The sequence below is a fragment of the Cygnus atratus genome, chromosome 5 (assembly GCF_013377495.2).
Source record: "Cygnus atratus isolate AKBS03 ecotype Queensland, Australia chromosome 5, CAtr_DNAZoo_HiC_assembly, whole genome shotgun sequence".
Taxonomy (NCBI): Eukaryota; Metazoa; Chordata; class Aves; order Anseriformes; family Anatidae; genus Cygnus; species Cygnus atratus.
Genome location: NC_066366.1, coordinates 35,868,286 through 35,890,522, shown reverse-complemented (window position 1 = coordinate 35,890,522; position 22,237 = coordinate 35,868,286). Strand labels below are relative to the sequence as shown.

Here is a 22,237-nt window from a genome sequence, read left to right as displayed (position 1 = left end):
ACACTGTACTTCAGCCACGGACTGTGGTGTTGGGATGTCGCTCCATCCTCCTCCTTGCTGTCTCCTGCTCACCTAGGGAAAGGAAAGGGATGATGGAAAAGCAGTGACTCTTAGGTCCCCACCATTGTGCTGCTCTGGTCATTCAGTCCTTCCCTCGCCTCCATGGGCTACAACATCTGCAAGCCAGAGAACAGAAGAATGGAGCAGAGAAAAAAATAAAAGATGAGAAATAGGGTTAAGAGGGAAAAGCTTGGGCCCAGGACGGCATGCTACAGACAGAGAACTGGAAGAGGAGTGGAGCAAGAAAGGAGAGGCATGCAGGAGCCATTTGCCTGTCAAGGACTGGCAAGGGCTGAGCTGGCTAATGAAAACGTGGCCACTTCTTTATGAACCAAAAGCACTGATTTGAAAAGATGGTGATGTTGTCAGCTGTCCCTCCCATGTGCAGCAGGGAATTCCCTGTCTCCCTGTCAGTGGCTGCACATTTGTCCATGCATCCAGCAGAGTGGCCGGAGACAGCAGGAGGTGATCATGGCAGAACTGGCATCACAGCTTGGGCTGCAGTACCTCCATCCCAGCCTGCCCGGGTAGTCAGGGCTGGGGAGCAGAGGGCCCTCTGCTGATGGGGATTGTAAAGCTCTCCAGAGCATCTCAAGAGCATCTCAAGACTCAGAATGCTGCATGTAGCCTTAACAAAGGGGAAAAGAAATGAAAAAGAAACAAAAAAAAAAGAGAGAGAGACAGAAAGAGAGAGAGATCATTAAAAGCAGCATACGATCTCTCAGGAACACAAATGCGACTTCTGAGAAATGAGATACATGTACATGCAACAATTCTGCCAGACAGCTGGAGTATTTCATTTCTGGATGCTTAAGCTATCTGAGGATGGCCAGGAGGTTTCATTCTTGGATCAACATGGTGCTGCAGGTACTCAGCACTACGTTTGCATGTGCATCCTTGCCTGCTCCAGCCCTTCCCACACTGCACTCAGGAGCGCTGCACCAACAATGTTTTTCCCCTGCTGGCTCTTCCAACAGGACCCAGCCCCGCCAAAGGCACTGGGTGGAACACAGGTGCTGCGGACGTGGCCGTGCCGCTACTGGGCAGCCAGTGCTGAGCTCAGTGAAGGCTCCTGTGGAGCCACCACCATCTGTATCCGCAGCTTCCACCCTCAGCGAGATGCCAATGAGGGGCAGAGCTGAGGGTGCAGCTGACGGGATGGGGATGATGGCGTGTGCTTGTGCAAAAAAACTTCTGCTGAAGGGAGTGACTTTAACAGGAAACCTTAAGAGTAGCTCTTCTGTTGCAGGAGCATTGGAACTGGAATTATATGGCGGGATGAATCTGATGTCTTTGGGAGCAAACAACATATTTTAGAGCAGCCTAAAGTCAGCGAGGAACCAGATGTTCATCCTGGCAGCCAGGACAGCAGCCAGGAGTGGCCGAATACAGGGACACTAATCTACAGGAGGGCACAGAAGGGTGGGTTCCCTTGGGAAAGGTCTTCTACAGCTGAGGGACCTGCCCAGAGTGGGTGTGGAGGGCCCATGCCCCCAAGGAGCCATGGGAGGGTTGAACCACAACCACGCTGAGGTCAGGAGCAGCAGCCCCTGGTCTGTGCACTACCAGAAGGGTGGCACTGTAGGAAAACAACCGCAAGGACTCCTGAGAGCAAGAAGGAGGATGTGGACTTCCCATGCCACCACCGTGCCCCTGGTGAAGGGCTGGGAGGACTGCACTTCTCTGTAACAGCATGCTGGAAGGGAAGCACAGCACCTGAAAGCGTCCTTCCTAGTACCTGTATTTGTATCATTAGGGGGTATTAGCAGTAACCCATCTGGGCTGTAAGTGCTAGTGAAAACTACCATTCATTGCTCATTTATTCAAAGATAATTTATAAACTTTTATAAACTGTTAATGCCCAAATTCGACAACTAAAACTAGTTTTTGGCTCCACTTTGAACGTGTATTCCCTCGTGCCCATGAGACATCTTGGCAATAATTCCCACATTCTTCCCACAAGGGGAGTTGCTTCTGAGAAGCACTGCACTGGCCCTGCCAGCATCGCCAGCATCACGCTTTTCCGCTGCGGGGCAATGCCCACCCTGTGTGGCTGGGAAGCCCTGAGATGTGGGGGAGTGGAACAAGGAGGGATAGAAATGCGTCAGGCAGAGAGGGAAGGCAGTTGTGATAGCTGGTCGCTGCTCTGGGAGGGGCATATTTAATCAGAAAAGCATGAGGAGTCATTCACAAAATTCTTGCATGTTTTCTGGCAAAAGCCACTTCCTTTGTGGGGAAAAAAAAATCAAGATAAATAAAAACAAGGAAGCGGAGCTCTGACGTAGCAGTGGTTACAAAACCTTTCTCGATGCCACTGCGACCCCACTGTGGCTGGGGCAGCCTGTGTATGCAGCATAGGGGCACAGAGAGGAGCCAGGGGACGAGTCCAGGGACACCCTGCTGACCAGGAAACATTCCTCGTTGCACAATTGGCCTGAGGGGAATCCGCTCCAGGATCTGGATTTGAGGGGAGCCTGAGATGCCAGGAAACCAACGTGGATCTGCCCAAGCCCTTCTGGAAAAACAGCCCTAGCCTGCTGATTCACCAAAGCTAACAGTTAAGTGCAATGTTTTTCCTCAGCCCTACCCCACTTTTCTTTCCTCCAGCACCCGCAGCCAGCACCTCCCTCCCTTCCCGCTCTCCTGGGGACAAGCTGCGCTCTCCCCAGTGCCTTTCCCCTGCCCTGTGCTGCCCTTTTGCAGCTCCTGGTAACACCTGTCCCTGTCCTTAAGCCTCCCTCTCACATTCACAATGGGAGCCCTGCTCCCCGCCTCATCCCACTCACCCTCAGGGTCCTGCTCACCCCCCTGCCCCTTGCTCTGACTGCAGCCAGGACCGCATCCCACCACTGCCTGGCCTCCTGCCATGGAGCCGAACCACACGGCCCTGTCTCCTACACCACCCACGCCAACGCCCGATGGAGAAGACGCGTGCGAGATCGATGTCCCCGACATGGCTGTGGATGGCGCCACACTGCTCATCTGCCTCTGCGGGCTGGTGGGCAATGGGGCTGTCCTCTGGCTTCTCGGCTGCCGCATCCGCAGGAACCCCATCACCGTCTACGTCCTCAACCTGGCCGTCGCTGACTTCACCTTCCTCCTCTTCATGCTCACCTCCGCGCTCCTCTACATCCTGGACAACCTCTCCTGCAGCGCCTTCCCTGTCTTCACGTACCTCAGGTCGTTCCTCCTGCCCCTGCTGCTCACCCACAACATGGGCATGTACCTCCTCACAGCCATCAGCATCGAGAGGTGCGTGTCCGTCGTCTGCTCCAGCAGCCCCTGTGGCCACCGCCCCCAGCACCTGTCGGCCGTGGTGTGTGCCCTGCTCTGGGCCCTCTCCATCACTGTAATTGCTGCAGTAGCTTTCCTGTGCCTGTCACACCAGCACGAGCAATGCCGTCTGGCCCTCATCTCCATGTACGCCCTCAACTTCGCTGTCTTTGCACCATCCATGGTCATCTCTAGCACACTTCTCTTCATTAAGGTCCAGTGCGGCTCCCAGCAACGCCAGCCCAGGAGGCTCTACATCGTTATCTTCCTCACCGTCCTCTTCTTCCTCCTCTTCGCTCTCCCCCTTAGCATCTGGAATTTCCTGCAGCATGTCAGTTACATGCTGGGGCAGTCCCAGGTGGTTTTTCTGCTTGCCTGCATCAACAGCAGCATCAACCCTTTCATCTACTTCCTGGTGGGGAGCTGCCGGAGGCGCTGCTCCTTGGTGTCCCTCCAGGTCGCCTTCCGGAGGGTCTTCGAGGAGTCGGCCGACAACACAGTGTGCAGTGACAATGCCACGATGGACACGCTGAGCCCGGTCTGTTGAAGCCTTTCTGCTACTCTGCTTAAGGCCCCCCCAGATGATGTCCGGGGGTTTCACTGGGGACCCAGATCAATAAATGTCTGCCCTATTTCCCCAGATGTCACCCTCTCACTGCTCCCTGCAGACAATAACGGGGGGTGGGGTGGGGTGGGGACAAGAGAGAACGTAATTACATAATTTGGAGGTCAGTGGGAGGCAGGATTCCTGGCAGGATTCCCTGCAGGTGCACAGCTTTCCTTGTCCCCTCAACCCTCCCCAGCAGTACTATTCCCAAAAGGAATGTGCCCCAGAGGACAGAGTTCCCGTCTCATGCTGTCAGACTGCCACATTTCTGCTTTTTTGGATGAGCATTGCCTTTGGGAAAGGCTGACTCATGTGCAAGTGGGGAAAAAACTGCTCAGTGTCCTAAGCCCCTCTCCCACATGCCATGTGCAGCCTCTCCCCTGCTCTGCCCCCCTCCTGTCTCCAGAAATGCCAACGGTGGGGACCAGGGGCACCCAGCAAGGCTCTGCCGATGCCCCGCGCTCCCACAGAGCTGGCTCCTGTGTCACTGCAGCTTGGTGTCGAGACACATCACCAAATCACGCGTCCCTGAGCAGCCTTGGGTCCACGCCCAGCGCCCGCTGCAAGGCTGGGGTCCTGGGGGAGGACACGCAGCATGGGCGCCTCGAAGCCAAACCGACGCGGCACTGGTGCTGGGGTGGGACAGGCTGGGGCGGCCCCCATCCCCCAGGGCACGTGCTGGTGTCCCCACGCGTGGCATGCAGGACCTTGGGGGGAAGCCCCAGGTCCCCAGTCCACGGTCCCCGGACCCCAGCCCTGCCACCGCCTGCTGGGATCAGGCGCTGAGCCCCAGGGCTGGAGCTCCCCGTGCGCCTGCCCCACTCCTCGCGTCCTGGTGCGCGCAGAGCCCCCAGCCCCGAGCCGCGTGCCCACCCCCGGCCCCCCGGAGGTGCCCCCATCCCCCGGGCCACGGAGAGGAGGAACGAGAGGCAGCGGCAGAGCAGCGGCTTTATTGGGGGCAGGCGGCGGGGGCAGAGCCGGGGCCGGGCGGACGCGGGGGCTGGGGGCGCCGGGCGCTGTGCGGGGGCTTCCCGCAACGGAGCCCGTCCCGGGCCGCCGGAGCCCCCGCACCGAGCGTCGAAGCGCCGCTTCTCCGGGGGCTTGCGCCGCCGGGCCTCGCGGAAGCCTCCGGTTTCCTCTTTCCACGCTGGAGGGCAGCAAAGCCCCGCGCTCCGCGTCGAGGTGGCCGGGAGATGCGGGGACGGGACGCGACGGGACGGGGATGGAGGGGACAGGAGGGGATGGGGACGGAGGGAATGGGGACGGGACGGGGCGAGAAAGGGGTCCCGACGGATACGGGGATGAGGATGGGATGGAAGGGGCGTGGGACAGGATAGAAGAGGATGCGATGGGGATGGCATTGGGAGGGGATGGGGATGAGGATGGAAACAAATGGTGACAGAGATGAGGATTGGGATGGGACACGGATGGGAACAGGACAGGGTTTAGGATGGGGACAGGGAAGGGGAGGGGAGAGAATGGGACAGGACGTGACAGGGTGGGGACAGAGATGGGATTAGGATGGGATAGAGATGTGGACGAGGACCAGACGGGGATTGGGATGGGATGGCACAGGATAGGGAAGGGGATGGAGACAGGATGGGGATCCAGACTGGGACAGGGAATGGCATGGGATGGGACAGGGTGGGAGAAGGATGAGCTTGGATGGTGATGTGGGCAGGAAAAGGATGGAAATAGGATGAGGACAGGTTAGGGATGGGACAGGGATAGGGATGGGGTAACGACAGGACATGAACACATCCTGGCACGCAACCATGGGAAGGTGACCCATGGGCTGGCCATGAAGAGGTGTGGACAGCTGAGCATGAAGCTGGGGGACGCAGCGCAGGCAGTGAAACCACAGTGGCCTCTCAGCTGGAGATCACAGTGACGCCTGTCTCCTCGAAGACCCTCCGGAAGGCGACCTGGAGGGACACCAAGGAGCAGCGCCTCCAGCAGCTCCCCACCAGGAAGTAGATGAAAGGGTTGATGCTGCTGTTGATGCAGCCAAGCAGGAAAACAACCTGGGACTGCCCCAGCATGTAACTGACATGCTGCAGGAAATTCCAGATGCTGAAGGGAACCATGAAAAGGAGGAAGAAGAGGACGGTGAGGAAGATAACGATGTAGAGCCTCCTGGGCTGGCGCCGCTGGGAGCCGCACTGGACCTTAATGAACAGGATCACATTGGAAATGACCATGGGTGGGGCAAAAATAAGGAAGTTGAGGGCGTACATGAAGATGAGGGCCAGATGGCAGTGCTCGTGCTGGTGTGACAGGCACAGGAAAGCTACTGCAGCAATTACAGTGATGGAGAGGGCCCAGAGCAGGGCACACACCACAGCCGACAGGTGCTGGGGGCGGTGGCAGCGGTACCAGAGCGGGCACAGGACAGACATGCACCTCTCGATGCTGATGGCTGTGAGGAGGTACATGCCCATGTTGTGGGTGAGCAGCAGGGGCAGGAGGAACGACCTGAGGTACGTGAAGACAGGGAAGGCGCTGCAGGAGAGGTTGTCCAGGATGTAGAGGAGCGCGGAGGTGAGCATGAAGAGGAGGAAGGTGAAGTCAGCGACGGCCAGGTTGAGGACGTAGACGGTGATGGGGTTCCTGCGGATGCGGCAGCCGAGAAGCCAGAGGACAGCCCCATTGCCCACCAGCCCGCAGAGGCAGATGAGCAGTGTGGCGCCGTCCACAGCCACATCGGGGACATCGATCTCGCACACGTCTTCTCCATCGGGCGTTGGCGTGGGTGGTGTAGGAGACGGGGCCGTGTGGTTCGGCTCCATGGCAGGAGGCCAGGCAGTGGTGGGATGCGGTCCTGGCTGCGGTCAGAGCAAGGGGCAGGGGGGTGAGCAGGACCCTGAGGGTGAGTGGGATGAGGCAGGGAGCAGGGCTCAGGGGACAGCAGGGCTGGGGAGATGCTGGGGATGGAGAGCTGAGGAGGAGGCTGCCCTGCCAGTGGTGGGCTGGGGCTGAGCGTGGAGCAGAGTCTGGAGCAGAGGGCAAGGGGCTGCAGGAGGGGGTGAGGGGGGTGAGGGGGCTGCAGGGGCCTCAGGGGAGGTGCCAGCAGCGCCCTGATCCAGGCTCACCCCCATCCCTACCTTTCCAGGCAGCGGTCTGTGCCCTGTCCAGCTGGAGCCGTCCTTGCCACCGTCCTCTCAGACAAGGAGATTTCGTGTCTCTGTGTCCTCAGAAGACCCGAGCAGACCTGAGCCTCCTCCGTGCCCCTCCGAACAACGCTGTTCCTTGGGCGTTGCTGCAAGAGCACTGGTCAGGTGGTGAGAGCTCTGCCTCTTTCAACGATAGTGGCTGCATCTCCCATCCTCTTCTCTCATCAAATTTCTGTTGGTCTTGCAAGAAAGGAAATGTTTTGTCCAAGAGGATATCCCAGAGGACGAATATTGCAGCAGCTACATCTTGCTGTGAAAGAATCTTGGTGCTTTTAGGATCCAACCTGATATCTCATTAGACTGGTAATTACCACCTTCCTAATTGTTTTATTGTGCTCCATTCTCCTCCCCCTACTCTTCCCTAATGTTGGCATCCTTCCGAGATTGTTCATTACTGTTTGCATTTCCCCTCAGCCTCCTGGTGAGGCCTGGCCACAGCGGCTGGTCCACGCTTGTCATGTCGTGTCACCAGGGGGGTTTGGCGTCGGGGCCGTGGGCTCAGTCTGGGGCCAGGCTGCAGGGGACACAGGGGCACCAGGGGGCAGCTGCTCCTTCCCCAGCGGGCCCCTGGGAGCTGCGTGCCCTGGGTGAAGTGGCAGGAGGGAAGACGGAAAGGGCGAGGGCCACGGGTGACACCGGCAGCCGGGCCCAGGGAGGGACAGAGCTCCACAAGTCACCTGCTGGGCCAGGAGGAGCTGTGAGTCATCCCGTGCCTCCCTCCGCCCTGGACTTTGCCTCCGGTGGATGCTCGGGGCAGTAAAACCGGCAGAGGCCAGGGAGGGACTGGGACACGCAGGGTCAGCGCGGGGTGGTGGGGCCCGGAGCGGCGTCCCTGCGGCCAGGCCCACCGTGCCCACATGCAGCAGGCGCCTGGGGGGCAGAGCCCACCCCGGGGGCCCTCCGAGGCCGCAGGCGCTGAGATCAAGGCCACTGAGATCAAGGCCGTCATCGTCGGGGACGGAGGCTGCGGGAAGACGTCGCTGCTGATGGTCTTTGCCAGAGGGGACTTCCCCAAGGTGAGGCTCCTCCTGCCTGCCCAAACATCCCCAGGCTCAGAGCTCCCCAGCAGCACCGGGACCCTCATCCTGTGCAGCCCCCTGCCCATGTCCCCCCACAGCTTCCTTCACTGGGGACGGGGCCCGGGGATGGGGCGTTTGCCGGCACCGGGGGGGGTCCCACTGCACCCCTGAGTCCCAGCCACCCACCCAAGGCTTGATGCTGCTGTGGGAGACCAGGGGTATCCCACCTGCCTCCCCATGGACCTTGTCCAACCCCCCAACCCCCCCCCCCCCCAGTCCCTCACCCAGCCCCGGGGGCCCCTCCAAGCCACCCGCTGCCCACGCCCCTGTCCCCTGCCAGGTCTACGTCCCCACGGTGTTCGAGAAGTACACGGCCTCCTTCCAAGTTGACGGAAAGCCCGCGAAGATCCACCTCTGGGACACGGCAGGTGGGAAGGGATGGGAGGGGACAGCCTCGGGTGTGCCCCTGCGGGTGGAGGCGCTGGGGACAGGGTCCCCCATGGGTGCCCTGCCGCCTGCCATCCCCAGAGCCCCCCATATCCCCCCGGGGTGGGCGCAGGCGTGGTGCTTCAGGGAGCCAGCTCCTGACGGTCTGCTGCTGCGCCTGCAGGGCAGGAGGACTACGACAGGCTTCGCCCGCTGTCCTACTCAGACGCCAATGTTGTCCTCATGTGCTTCGATGTCACCAACCGCAGCAGCTATGACAACATCCTGACGAAGGTAACGCAGCGCCGGGGGCTGCTCCTGCCCCGTGCATCCTCCCCGAGGGGGCTGCCACCTACTCTGCCGTCTGTCCCACCGTCCATCTGTCCCACACCCCGTCCTGCTGCCCGTCCCGTGCCCCCCACGCAGGCGTGGTGGCAGCCACCTGTCCCCCACAGTGGTACCCGGAGGTGAACCACTTCTGCAAGGGCGTCCCAGTCCTGCTGGTGGGCTGCAAGACCGACCTGCGGCAGGACCCCGAGGTGCTGCGCGAGCTGCGGCAGAGCCGCCAGGAGCCCGTCACCTTGCAGCAGGTGGGTGCCCCCCGCCCGGCAGGGGACACGAGCCTGGGGCAGGGATGGGACTCAGCCACTGCCGCCGCTCTCCGCAGGGGGAGGCCATGGCCCGGCTGGTCCACGCCGCGTCCTACTTCGAGTGCTCGGCCAGGTACCAGGAGAACGTCAGGGACATCTTCGCTGCCACCTGCGCCACCGCGCTGCGATCCGCCCGACGGCCCCGACGCAGGAGATGGCCCCGGGGGGGCTGCACGCTCTGCTGAGACCCCGCACCGCCGGCCCGGGCACCGTGGGCCGGCACAGAGAGGCGCCTGGCACCGACCTGCCCGCAGCCGCCCCGCTGCTGAGAACTGACCCGGGGGACCCCCCGGCCCCCTGTCCCGCCGGCCGGGCGGGGGACACGCGCTGAGCGGCTGCGGCGCGGTTCTGCCATTAAAGCTCAGAGCTCGTCAGCGCCGTGCGGTCCCTGCGGGCAGACCCCCCGACACCTGATGCGGCACCAAAAGGCACAGGGCCGCAGCCACGGCACCGTGTTTGTGTGTGTGTGCGCGTGTCTGTGAATGTGTGTGTGTGTGAATGTGTGTGTGAATTTGTGCACGTGTACGTGTATGTGAATGTGTGTGTGCACGTGTGTACGTGTGTGTGTGAATGTATACATGTGTTTGTGTGTGTGTGTGTGAATGTGGGTGTATGTGTGTATGGGCGTGCTTGTGAATGTGCATGTGTGAATCTATACACGTGAATGTATACGTGTGAATGTATACATGTGTGTACTTGTCTGTATGTGTGTACGTACGTGTGTGCGTATGTACGTGTGTGTACATGTGTGTAGTGTGTGTACATATGTTTGTATGTGTGTGTTTGTACATGTGGGTGTACATGTGTATGTGTGTGTACATGTGTTTGTTCACGTGTGCGTGTGTGCACGTGTGTACGTGTGCGCGTGTACGTTTATGTGTGTACTTGTCTGTATGTATGTGCATGTACGTGTGCATGTATGTATGTGTGTATACGTGTGTACATGTATGTGTATGTAGTGTGCATGTGTACATGTGTGTACGTGTTTACGTGTGTACATATGTATGTGTGTACGTGTTTGTACGTGTGCATACATATTTGTGTGTACGTGTGTACGTGTGTACATGTGTGTGCGTATGTACGCATGTGTACATGTGTGTAGTGCGTGTACCTGTATGCGTACGTGTGTACGTGTGTGTGTACGTGTGTGCCTACGAGTGTGTGTGTGTGTGTGTGTGTGTACCTGTACGCGCACGTGTGCGCCCCTCCGCGCGCGGCTCGCTCGTGCATGCGCCCCCCCGGCCCGCCCGCGGCCCCCCGACCCCCACGTGCCCCGCGCGGGTCCCCGCGAGCATGCGCGGGGGCGGGGCGGAGGGGGCGGGGGCACCCGGGGGCGGGGCCAGCGCGACGGCCCGCGGGAGGGCGCTCGCGCCCGTCCCCTGGCGGCGCATGCGCGCTCTCTTCCCTCCCCCCCCGCTCCGGCGGGGCGGGGCCGGCGGGGTGCGTGCGCGCGGCCGCGCACGGCCGAGGCGGGCCGGGCGGGGGGCGGCGCATGCGCGCGGCGCGCGCCGGGGGAGGCGGCGGGGGGGCGCGGGGCGGCTGCGGGCGGCGCAGGCGCAGTGCGGCGGCCGAGGCAGTGTGTATGTGAGGCTCTGACGGGTTCAAAATGGCGGCGGCGGCTCCTGTGTGAGGAGGGGAAGCGCGTCCCGGCCGGGGGGCGGCGGCGGCGGCGGGGCGGGCGGCGGCGGCGGCGGCGGCGGGGTGGGCGCGGGCGGCGGGCGGCGGGGCCGGCGGCCGCCCGGCAGCGGGCCGCGGGTGGCGGCGGTGCGTGGCGCGGGGTGGCGGCGGCGGCGGTCGGCGGCGGCGGGGGGACGCGGCGCCGGGCCGGGGAGCGGGGCCCGCGGGAGCCGGCGGCGGCGCGGGGCGGGCGGCGGGGCTGTCAGCGCCCGCTCGGCGCGGCGGGGGCGGCGGGCGCGGGGGGGGCGACGGGGCCGGCGGGGCGGCGCGGCGGCCGGGCCGGGCCCGGTCGCGGTCGCCGCCTGACCCGGGGGTTCCTCCTCCGTCTCTTGTGTTTCTCCCGTGCCGGCGCTAGAAGAGGACAAAGGCGCAGGAGAGACCTGGTGAGCCACTCGCGGCGGGGCGGGGGGGGCGCCGGCCGCCGGTCGCCAAGTTTCCGCAAGTCCCCGGAGAGCAGAGGAGAGGGGCCGGGCGGCGGGAGCCGGCTGCCGCCCCCGCGGGGCCGCCCCGCGGGCGGCGGGGCAGCCGGCCCGGCCGGGAGGCAGCGGGAGGGCCGGGCCCCTCCGGGGGGTCGGGCCGGGCCGGGAAGTTGGCGGCCGGCGGGGGGCCGGGCGGCGGCGGGCGCCGGTGACAGCTCCCCGGGGAGCGACATCCCCCGCGCCGCTTTGTTCCGGCGGGCACCGGTCCCCTCCTGTCCGGGGGGCCGGGGCAGGGCCGCGGCTGCGGGGCAGGCCCGGGAGGGGGCGCGGGGCGGGGGCGGGGGGGGACGGGCGCGGGGCGTGCGGGTGTTTACAAACAGCGCCCGGCGAGGGGAGCGGGAGCGCTCGGGCCGGTCCCGAGCGGTGCTGGCGGCGGGGGGAGCGCGGCGCTCCGCTGTCAGACCTTTTCCGCAGGGGCAGGGGGGAGAGAGCTCGGGGGGGGAACAGGCGCTGCCCGTGCTACGGCAGCAGTCCCGTGTTCCTGCACGGGATGGCAGAGTCCTGCCCCGGAGGTCTGCCGTAGTCATAGGCGTGGGGTTAAGAGCTGCGGTGTACCTAGATGCTGTTTTCATTCTGTTCCTATTAAAAAAAAAAAAGTTTAGATGCCACCTGACACCTTGGGAAACTTTCCCGTGTACAGCATGGTGTCACAAGGTGGCAGATGTGGAGATCGGAGCATGTAGGTCTCCTCAAGATGGGAGTTAGTCCCATACCCCCAGCTGCACTGAAGCGCCGTGCACAGGATCCCATACGTCTCCCTGTTTGAGGGAGATGTTCTGTGTGTGTGCGGCTGCTCCCGAGTGCTGCGGTACAGGACACCCAGAGGACAGCAACCATGTCATTTGGAGGAGCCGGTTCTCTAATGCGTGGTCTTGCGCTCTGGGGAAACCAGGCTGCTCCCCTGCTGCCGTCAAATGTTTAACAGCAGGCGCACAGCTTGCCTGGTTCCTGTACCCAGCGCGAGGCTGCTGAGCTGCCACTCATGCCGGTAGTTGTGTGGAGCAGAGGCCTTCTCCTGGTTGGGGACCTGCAGCTCATGTGTTACAGAACAGCTGGTAAAGTCATTTACCCTAGGTCATGCCTAAAGTTAGAATGGGAGCATTAAAGTTGAGGTGGGCTTATCCCCTGTGTTCACTTGATCTAGCCCTACACAGGGGCTCGGATTCAACCTCAAAACGAGTGAAGAAACGAGGGATGTAGGTGCTGCATGTCCTGAGACCTGCTTCACTGTTTCCCTCTGAATTCAAAGGAGGAAGAGGACGACGACAGCAGCCCTGGAGTGTCCTTCTCACTCTCTTCAGAAGAGTCGGAGATGGAGCCTGAAGAAGAAAGGATCCGCTACAGCCAAAGATTGGTCAGTATCAGCCATTACTGATCAAATCCTGTTCTTGGTTTTCTTCAACTGAAAAAAGAAAAGGTTTTTACTGGCAACAAGTTTAAACAACCAGGGAAAAAAAAAAACACAAAACAAACACATCGTAGTGGATTGCTGCAGCTTGTCCTGAGGTATTAGCTCAGCCGGTGGTGAGTTGGATGGCTTTGTGGGCCCTGTCTGCATCGCAACGCTTGCCTTAGCGGAGGGCACTGATTGACTGAACTCTGGAAGAGGGGAGCATTGGGGGCTGGGACTGGATAAGATGCTTTGGGAAGGTGCTGGAAAGAAGTATAAAGTGCATGTCTGTGTCGCTTTTGTCACAGCAGATTTTCTCCGTGTGTTTGTAGCAACTGGAGAAGGTGAAATGGTGTGTGGTACGGTTATGTTGTCCTGGACTTGATTTGAGCATTCTGTGAAATCAGAGAAAACCAGCTTCAGGTTCAAGCTCAAATTTGCTTGTGCACGTGTCTTCTGGTTTTTCTTTTTGGGGGAGCTGTTCCAGAGCTTGGGTCCTGGTTAGGCTCTGTCAGGAGCTCTGGCTTGTCTGATGTTTGTGCTGATGTTTGGGGGACTCTCTGAGGCAAGCAGTCTGTGAGTTGGGTTGTAACTGTGAGTGGTGTGGGAGCAGCTGCTCCAGGAGCCTGTGATGCTATTCCCGGAGATCTCAGGGAAGGAGGGGAGTTGCTGTGTCTCCTGCAGGCCAGCATCACATTTTGAGGCAGTTGTAAACCCTCTGGGAAGTGCAAGCATCAGCTCTGTGATAACTGAGGTTGTGACAGGGTTTGTCTCTGAGTCACAGTGGTACACGCACCCTCACCTTCGAGGTGCTGCCTGTGAAGTTAAATCCTTGTCCTTTAATGCTCTGAAATCATTTGCTGTGAGGCAGCATGGCACTCTGCACTAAGCTTTGCCCTCGGATGCGAGTGGTTCTCACACGAGATTGTCAACGAGGTTGCTCCTCTGTTGGTGCCAGGTACCTGGCCATAAGTGCTGGGGAGCTGTAGCTGGCACGTGCCTTGCAGGTGGCCCTGGGGTGGAAACCCTCTGGTGAGGGCAGAAAAGGGTATTCCAGGCCTGGCCCCTGTGGAGGGAAGACATTGCATAGGCAGCTGTGGTTTGTCTGCAGACCTGGGGTGCTGAAGGTGCGCTCCTTCTCTGGGGCTTCGCAGCACCTGTTGCATGGTCACGTTTTGCGGAGAGGATTGTTGCACAAAATGGTCTGGTGGCAGTCATGTACGCTCTTGTAGTCAGCCTTCTTTTCCTGCTTGGGGAACTGAAGTAACTCTGATTTGAAGGGGTTTTCAATCTTTTCTCTTTTCTTTTTTTTGAGAGAGAGTGCTTTAAGAAAAGCCAACAATAATACATCTGTGGATGCTTCAAGCTGGCTGTTTTTTCCCCAAGTGCCTTGGTGGGTGCCTCAATTTGGCAATGCTGCCAAAAGCTGCAGTCCTCCCTCGTCCTGACATGCTTGTTCCCACAGCTGTGTGATCTGTAGCTTGGGGTGCTAAAGGTGACCGCTTCTGTAGCCAGCAGTCAGGCCGGCAAGATAACTTCTCTTGGAGGCAAGGCTTCAGCGTTTGGTTAAACTACGGTCTTAGCTATGCAGTGACCCTGCTGAAGTAGTCCAAAAGAGCTGGACAGAGATGCGGCAGTTGAATGGGACTAGCAGCCAGGAATTTACCAGTTTAAAAATACTTATAATCTCGCATATAAAAGTTGGCAGGAAGAGTTGCTGTCTTGAGTGTACGTGGCCTTAACTCCAGTAGAATGTGCTAAGCTGGATAAAGGGCTGCGTGCTGATGAGCTGCGTGCGTAAGGGGCTTGGGAAGACACGCAGGCAGCAAGCAGAGGACAAGGCTCACCGAGGCTTCTGTGGCCTCGTGTCTGTGCTGTCCCTGCTGGCCTGCAGCCTGGAGGAGGAGGTGTGACCCCTGCATGTGTGGTGAGGCTTGGTTCGTAACCTCCTGCTTGGCTCTTCCTGGGAGCTCCAGCTCGCTGTGCTCTTGCCGTGTCCGTGAAGCTTCCTTGTTGAAGGACCTTTCAGAGATGCTTAGTTTTGTTCCCTAGATGCGTGCTCTTGACTTTGTCTGTCTGAGATGTGGGGAGCTGTTCTCTTAGCTGGTGTTTCTGGCCCTTGCAGGACAAGGTATCGTGGGTGAATTATCCAGGAAGACAAAAGTGATGGTTATGAGTTATTTGAAAATGCTGCTCTTACGTATACATCGTTCTTGGGAGCTGGTTTTCGTATGCCTGTATTAACCCTTCTAGGTAGGGAAACAGGTGGTTGGTAGTACAGTACGCATCTGTGCTTTGTTTCTCATGTGTGTGACTGGTGATCAAAGTGGGTGTGAAAGCAAAAGGTAACATTTAAAAAAAAAAAAAAAAAAGTCCAGGTGTGATAGTAGTCTATAGCAGCCAAGCAGCCTTGACCAGAATATTTTATAGCGTTGAAGGGGCTGAATTAATTGCGTGGGCAAGTAGCAGGGTTAGGTGATACCTGTGGCCCAGGATGTCAACAGAAGCTTGCTGTCTGGTGTGCCAGGGCAGTTACATTTAGAGCATCTCTTGGTGCGTCGTCCTGGTCTTGAGACCAGATCGGTTTCATTCAGGATGCACAGACAGTCTCAAGTACTTTGCCTCGCTTTTAGTGAGTGACACTGCTGCCTTGCTCTGGTTCAACAAAAATCTGATCAGCGTATGTTTTTTGAATGAGTTTATTGGTGAAAGATCCAGATTTTGAAGAGAAATTTACCTTTGCTCTGGGCGTAGTCGCACTCCTGCAAGACCCTTCTGCCTGTTCACACATCGCTGTGTAGCCTAATGGTGCATCAGGTGGCTCGCAGTGCCCTGTGCTTGCTTCCTTGCTCAAGCTGCGCATCCACGGCACCCAAGCTTGCGAAGGACTAGGTGAGCTGGTCTGGATACGGCATTGTCACTGTGAGGGTGTCTTGTTCTCATCTTCCACAACTAAACCTGGAAGAAGCTGTGTCCCGGCGTGCTCTGGGAGGCTGCTGCAGGTAGGGGAAGGCAGCCTGCGTACGGTGCTGCATGAGCACAGAGCGTGCAGGGCAGCCGTGTTCCTCGCGTTCAGATTCGGTAGGGCCAGCCTGCACCGTGAGGAGCTGAGGGTGGGACTTGCCAGGCTGCAGAGCACTTCTCTGGTAAGTCTGCGCACGTTGCTGCTCCTCGGTGTAACGAGGCAGCGCTGCAGGGCCTGGTGAGAGGTGCTGGCTCCGTAAGCTGCAGCCACGTTTGTGTAGCCCCTTCATGGAGGAGCTGAAATGCTCTATTGTGTCCCGAGGCTGGAGTGACAGTCCAGCCCTGGCGTTAACAATGTGATGGCTCCTCTCTGAGGCTTGGAAACGTTCTGCTGGCTGTCACTGGGTGGTCTCGCCCAGCCCATGCCACAGCACGCTGCTCAGCTCGCTGCGAGGAGGCTTGGTGCACGCTGGCGCCTACAGCCTGAGTTTGTTTGAGGCTGGAGTGACCATGGGAGCAGCTCCGGCTGAGCTGCTCGAGCAGAGACGCGCCTGCCTCCCCGTCGTAGCAGGGAGTGCTGGCCTGGTGTGTCGCTGAAGAGGGAGTTCTTTCTCACACCAGCCTTCGCAACGCATAGAGCCGCTCTGCCTGCGTGGGTCCGTGGAGCTGCTGAAGGTTTGCCCAGCACAGTGCGGGCCTGGCATCCGCCTGTACTTCTTCAGAGGAGTGCTTGGTACTCCTGGGCATGGGAAGCGTGGAGAAATCTCACCTCCTGTCTGCTTCAGGGCTCGTCCTGCCAGGCCTTTTCTGCGAACTAGGACTAGCAAAACTCTGTAAGTTACGAGTTGGGATCAGCACATCACTGGAGCGGTGCCGTGAACTTTCGATGACAACACTTGGTGAGAGGAAAGAGGGCAGCGGCAGCGGTGTTGTCACCTGGGGATGGCTGCAGTGGGGAGCCTAGCGGGAGAGGGTGATTGCCCCAGGGACCGGTCCTGCCAGCCGTGGTCTCTAATGCTGTCAAGTCAGCAGTCTTTATCTCGGGTGTGGTTCCCAGGTAAGACAGGCAGAGCTGGTTTTCAGCCTCGCTCTGCAGTTGCCTCTAGAGCTGATGCCCCAGAGCTGGATGCCGCTTCAGGGGATGCACAACTGTGCCCTGAAGAAAAGTTGGGGGGGGTGGGGAGGAGGGGGCTTCTCTGCCTGTCTGTGCTGGGCTAGTTAGCTAGCCGTCCCCTGCCTCCAGCAAAACCGACGAGGCTGGAGAGGTCTGCACTGGGGAGATGGGGTGGGGTAGGAACCTCTTAAACTGGCTCTGCTGCTGGAGAGAGCCTGAGGTGGAGCCGCACCCTCTGCCGGGCCGCGGGAGAGCTGCCCTGTGCAGCTGGGGCTTGGGCATGGCTCCTGCGTGCTGCACGGGCCTCGGCGGCTGTCCCTGGCCGGGCGCGGTGGCACCCCTCAGGGCTGCCGGGGGCTGTTGTGACAGCAGCGCAGGGGAGCAGGCTGCTGGAGGAGGAGAGCCGCCTGGCGTGCGGGCTGCAGATGGCTGGAGCGTGTTGGCTGGGGGGTGAAGCGCTGTCTCTCCTGTCGCTCAGGGCAGCCCGTGGCTTGCTTTAGCACTGGCCTGCCCTGCCCTCTGATCGGATCCCTCCGTGAAATGTGAGAGGAGGCCTGTCCCTACCAGCTGAAGCCTGGGGCCACTCCCATAAACAACAGTTAGCAGACCTGTCCTTACATGTCGGTGTCCACGCTGCCCCTGGGTAAGACTTCACGTGAGCTCTACAGCATGCAGAGTCATCAGCCAAGAGATAGAGCTTGGGGCACGTGGGAAATTGTTCCTGCAGCATGGTGGCTCTGATCTTGTGGTTTCCAAGTCGTTGTGTCAGGGTACCAGAGCCGCCCTGCAGTATGGGGTAATGTCAAATGCAGGACACAACCTGTGGACTGGGAAGACTCACACGTTGGTGTTGACATAAGACTCGTGGCGGTGCTCCAGCCCTTCTCCTCATGTGGCCAAGGGCACAAACGGCCTCAAGGCTGTGAGAGGGAGGTCAGGAGGGAGCAGGCTGTGGGATGGCAGGACGATGCTCATGCCTAGTAAGATGGCAAGGAGGAGCCACCCTTCTTCCTTGCAGAAGCCTGCCTTCCCCGTGTTGCTCAAGCGGCTGGCCATCTTGAGCGGCTCACGCTGTCCCGAACGTGGGATGTAAAGAGTAATGCTTTTCTGTCGGGTGCAGCCTGGCCTGTCTGTGCCCCCGGCAGTGCTGCTCCCTACCAGGTAACAATACCTTGCAGTTGTGTGCATCTGTCGTGCTCAGATCTTGGTGTGTCTGACAGAGGCAAGTCCTGCTGGCCTCTTACCAGCTCTTGCAGGGTTGGTTCCATCAACCTGGACCTGTGCTGCGTGCTGTCACTTACCCTGTCACACGATGCACCTTCCTGTTGCCTGTAAGGACGTGGGTTTTGTCTGCCAGAGAGCCTGGTGTGAAACCTGGCTGGCCAAACACTGCTCCACTGCTGGACACACCTCAGTTTCCTAGTCTAGACAGGACCTGGGCTATCAGGGTAATTAATCTCTCCCTCATGCCTCTGCTTCAAACTGAAAACACTACCAATGAGTCTTTCCAAATGACCCAGGTATAATAATTGGGCTCTGAATAATTTAGGGGCTCTGTTCAGATTTGATCTGGGCGGCTGTAGGGACTGGGAAGGGGGAGTTTTGCTCTAGCAGCAACTTGGAAAGAAGTTCAGTGAGCGTTTGGATCTTGAAAGATGCAAGATCGCACTGGTCCCTGGAAGAATACGGCCGTGAAGCCAACTGGATGATGTTCCATGTCAGCAGAGAGGTAAATAGCTCTGCTGACTTCTTACTGTCCCAAGTCTGACTGCGGCTTGTGAGTGCCCTGGAAGCCGTGGTACTGCTTGAGCTGCACCAGACAGCACAGGAGCACTTGAAATTATGTGAGCATTACCAAACAAAATGTGCAAGTGGCATTGACACCTCCTGTTAATAAGCAGGAGTAGGTTTTCTACCAGGGTTGGCCAGGCTCGCTCATCTCTGGGTGACTGGGAGAAGGCAGAAGGCAGGCGGACATGGCGTGCGTAAAACCTTCGGTCACTGAGTGTCACTGTGCCGCTGATACAGCGGACGGCGCGCCCGCAGCATGATCCTGTGGCCTGAGCTGTTCAGGGGCAGCTGCCGCACCGAGACGCGTGCCCTGGGTTGGGAGAAGAGGAGTCACTGCGGCGGAGCAGGTCCTTGCAGTGCGTCCTGCTCGGCCCTGATGGGGAGCTGGGAGCGTAGGAGGATCTTGTTTGGTTGCCTTGGGAAAAGCAAAAGGGCAAAGTGGAAGAGGAAAGCCTGTAGTAGGATGACTGGGCCTGTAATTAGATATCTGAGATACTAATTCTAGATATCAAGGCTGTCAAAAGCACTGGGGGCCAAGAAGGGTGGGGAGTACTCCCAGTCTTGGAACTGGAACTGTTGTCTCCCGTTGGCTTGGGGAGCTTGGGTCTCAGGTCTGGTGTTTTGGGGGGTCATGGGAACAAACCCATGCAGAGCCCTCCCTGCTGGGAAGAAGCAGTGAGTAGGCACATGCACCCATTTGGAAAGTGAGGTTCGACTGCTTCAAGTGGAGCGAAGAAAATCCCTGTAACTGCACTTGTACAGATATATCCCCAAAAAGCCTGCCAATAAAACCTGAAAGCAGCATCACAGCTCTCCTGTCTTGGATGCCTTGGTCTGGCTGAGGTGCAGGCTGAACTCTGCTGTACCTGTGCTTGCGCTGGTCCAGGACTGGTTCCTCTTCTGGAGGACCTAGGGCAGGGTGGCAGGCAGCCTGTTGGGTGCTCTCAGGCACTTCAGTTCTTCTTTCCTTTTCCCTGTGCCAGTGCTGTCCACATTCATGTGCCCGCAGATTCTCTCCCACCTCTGTGGTGCTTCTCAGGCAGTTGGGAAGTGCTCTGTACCACATGTCCTGGCCCACCTCCTGGCAGCTGGGCCTGTTTTTCACGTGGAGAACACATGGGTTCTCCCGTCGTCATCCCTGCCCATCTGATGGGGAAACCATAGGCTCCAGTGTGGCGTCACAAAAATGAGAGCTGCTGTAGGTCACTGGTTTTGGAAGAGCTCTGCTTACACAGCACGGAGAGACCAGAAGGGCTGTGATGAACTCAAAGTTTTCTGTGCCTGCTGATGCTCTCTATTCACCCCCTTCTCCCATCTCCCAGGAGCCAGGGGAGGAAGATGCATGGCTGCACATCGGCATCGCTTGTTGCCCTTCTGCTGGCCCTTGAAGGCGGGTCAGATAAATCCCGGGGCAAAGCAAAGCATAGCCTACAAGTCAGTGATGGCAGAGGAGGTGCCTTTCTCGCTGCTCTGTTTCTGTGGGTCTGTGTTTGTGCATCTCTGTTGCTGTAGAAACAGCACTAATGGTGAACAGAGCGAGCTGGCCATCCGGGGACGGCAGATGCCCGTGGAGGAACCCAAACGGAAGGAGGTATTGGGCTGGGATCTGCCCGGGGTGGCAGCGTGGTGAGGAAAGGTGGGCGGGCTGATGCTTGTGCAGCAGCACTGAGGGGAGCAGTGCTTTCTGTAGCACTCCCACTGGGTTGGGTGCCGGGAAGGGCACGGGTCCTTGTTGCCAGAAGAGCTGAGGAATGGTTCACGGCACTGATTTCTTGTGTGCATGAGCGAGCTGTGGCGTGGGGCACAGGTAGGTTTTATGGCGGCTGGTTAAAACAGGTCATATATGCAGTGAGCGGAGCAAGGAGGTCTTTTCCCTGAAGTATGTTAAACACTTCGTCTTTCCCAGTCTCTTAGCCATCATGCTGTACACAAGGAAGAGTCTTAATAAAGCCGCCCCGCACCTTTTTTTGGCAGGGAAAAGGCTTAGCTCCAGGTGTGATCGTCAGCTGTGGTTTTCGTTAGTGCTGGTCCTCAGGGCTGAGAGCTGACTGCAGCATCGCGCTGCCGTGTGCTAGCCAGTCCTGAGGGGTTTGGGAGAGGAGGAGTTGTGTGGTAGAAGGCACCAGGGGAAGGATCGGGACACTTCTTGCTAGGGCTGTTATCTAGAGAAGCAGTTCCCAACTGGTGAGATGTGTTTTTGCTATGAACGAGATACGTAGAGGGGATGGGCCTTTTTGATGTTGTGTTTTTCGTTGCCTGGCCTCTGTACAAGGCAGTGGTAAAAGCCTGTGGGGTGAGAGAGGAGCGGGGCAGTGCTGTGGAAATTGGAGAGGAAAAGAAGCAAATGGCGGAGGCAGGAGCAGAGCAGCCTGTTTAAAATAGTAATAATAATGAGAGAGGAGCCTGGCCTGTGCTGTTGCAGTCTGAGGGTGCCCTGCTTCCCCTTTGCTCCCCTGCGTACCCATTCCACGCAACTGTGATCTTGGGATCGAGCTGAGGCGGCCAGCAGTGTATGTTCCTGCAGGGTTAGGCTGCCTCCCTGCTGAATGTACTGTACACCAGTATTTCTGTGTGTCACTGAGCTCTGGAGCCCCTGCGCCGCGTTTGGAGTAAGGAAGGGAGAAGCACTGGGCTTCCTGTGGGGCAAAGGGGGGGGGGGAGCACGTAGGTTGGTGTAACTGTGGGGGGGAAGGAGGAAATCTCCTTTCCAGTACCTGGGAACAGTGGCCTTCCCAGTACACTTGCTGGCCACGTTCTTCCCAACAGCCCTGGGTTGTTCTCCTTCTTCATAAGCTTCCCTGGCCCTGCAGCGCCAACAGCCTGTGGCGCGTCCCGTAAAAGGACAGTGTCGGCTTTGCGGAGGCTGTGGTACAAGCCCTGGGGCTTCCCGTGCTGTTGTTGCCTGAGTGCTCCCACGGTGAGAACCAGCAACCGGCTTCTGCAGAGCTGGGTCGGGGCAGTGGGAAATTAGGAGGGTCAGCTCTGCCCCGCTGGCAAAGCAGGTTCATTGCCTGAGCTCCCGCTGTGCTGGTCCCGGTGAGGGTGAAGCTACACGGAGCTGACCCAGTGCTGCGCGCTCGGCTATGCCTTGTCTGTTCCCAGAGTGGCTCTTGCAGGGGGCCACGAGCTAACACAGCTCGCCAGTGTGGGCCGGAGCAGGACAGGAGATAGGGCAGTATGGCTGTAGGTGGTCCAGGGGCAGGGGGCGAGGAGAAGCGCCCCTTCTGGCAGCGGTGAGATCTCCTGGTGGGGCAGGCCAGCTGTTCAGAACCACACAGCACAGCGGGGATGAAACCCACTCTCCCTCTGCCCACCCAGAGGACAAACCTGGGCATGCTCCCGGGCTCTGGTGCCTAACCTGGTGAGCGGCTGTGCCCCTCGGTGGCCTGGGGACGCTGTTCCCCAGGCCAAGGTGTGGAGATGCTGTTCTTGGCCTGCTGGCGTAGCCCTGCTGTGAGCCACGGAGTCTGGACGGGTGCTGGCGCCTGGCTGGGGTTTCTGAGAGCATCTGTACACAATGTTTCCCGTGAGAGGACAGACAAGCGGTATTTTGAATTTCTCGAGCTCCAAGTCCTGTTGGGACTGCAGCAACACGCAGTGTGGATTGGGAGGAA

General features: G+C 59.2%; 4 protein-coding genes across 4 annotated transcripts in view; 3 read left to right on the top strand and 1 right to left on the bottom strand.

Annotated features, from left to right (window-relative positions):
• The first annotated feature begins 2,229 nt into the window (after positions 1-2,229).
• Positions 2,230-3,975, top strand: LOC118244410 (mas-related G-protein coupled receptor member H-like). Its single transcript, XM_050710884.1, has 2 exons — positions 2,230-2,617; positions 2,891-3,975. Exon 2 carries the CDS (start codon positions 2,927-2,929, stop codon positions 3,878-3,880), a length of 954 nt encoding a protein of 317 aa, XP_050566841.1. The 5' UTR covers positions 2,230-2,617; positions 2,891-2,926; the 3' UTR covers positions 3,881-3,975.
• A 1,836-nt stretch (positions 3,976-5,811) lies between these two features.
• LOC118244412 (mas-related G-protein coupled receptor member H-like) lies at positions 5,812-7,331 on the bottom strand. Its single transcript, XM_035539379.2, has 2 exons — positions 7,045-7,331; positions 5,812-6,765 (listed from the first exon to the last, which is right to left on the bottom strand). Exon 2 carries the CDS (start codon positions 6,727-6,729, stop codon positions 5,812-5,814), a length of 918 nt encoding a protein of 305 aa, XP_035395272.1. The 5' UTR covers positions 6,730-6,765; positions 7,045-7,331.
• Positions 7,332-7,970: 639 nt separating this feature from the next.
• On the top strand, positions 7,971-9,393 carry RHOD (ras homolog family member D). Its single transcript, XM_035539207.2, has 5 exons — positions 7,971-8,129; positions 8,473-8,560; positions 8,743-8,852; positions 9,014-9,148; positions 9,226-9,393. The coding sequence occupies exons 1-5, from the start codon at positions 7,971-7,973 to the stop codon at positions 9,391-9,393; spliced, it is 660 nt and encodes a 219-aa protein (XP_035395100.1).
• A 1,348-nt stretch (positions 9,394-10,741) lies between these two features.
• Positions 10,742-22,237, top strand: part of KDM2A (lysine demethylase 2A) — a 46,359-nt gene continuing 34,863 nt past the window's right edge. Inside the window, exons 1-3 of the mRNA XM_035539615.2 lie at positions 10,742-10,834; positions 11,241-11,268; positions 12,614-12,718. Coding sequence (XP_035395508.2) covers positions 10,815-10,834; positions 11,241-11,268; positions 12,614-12,718 — 153 coding nt within the window. The 5' untranslated portion in view covers positions 10,742-10,814. The remainder of the gene's footprint in view (positions 10,835-11,240; positions 11,269-12,613; positions 12,719-22,237) is intronic.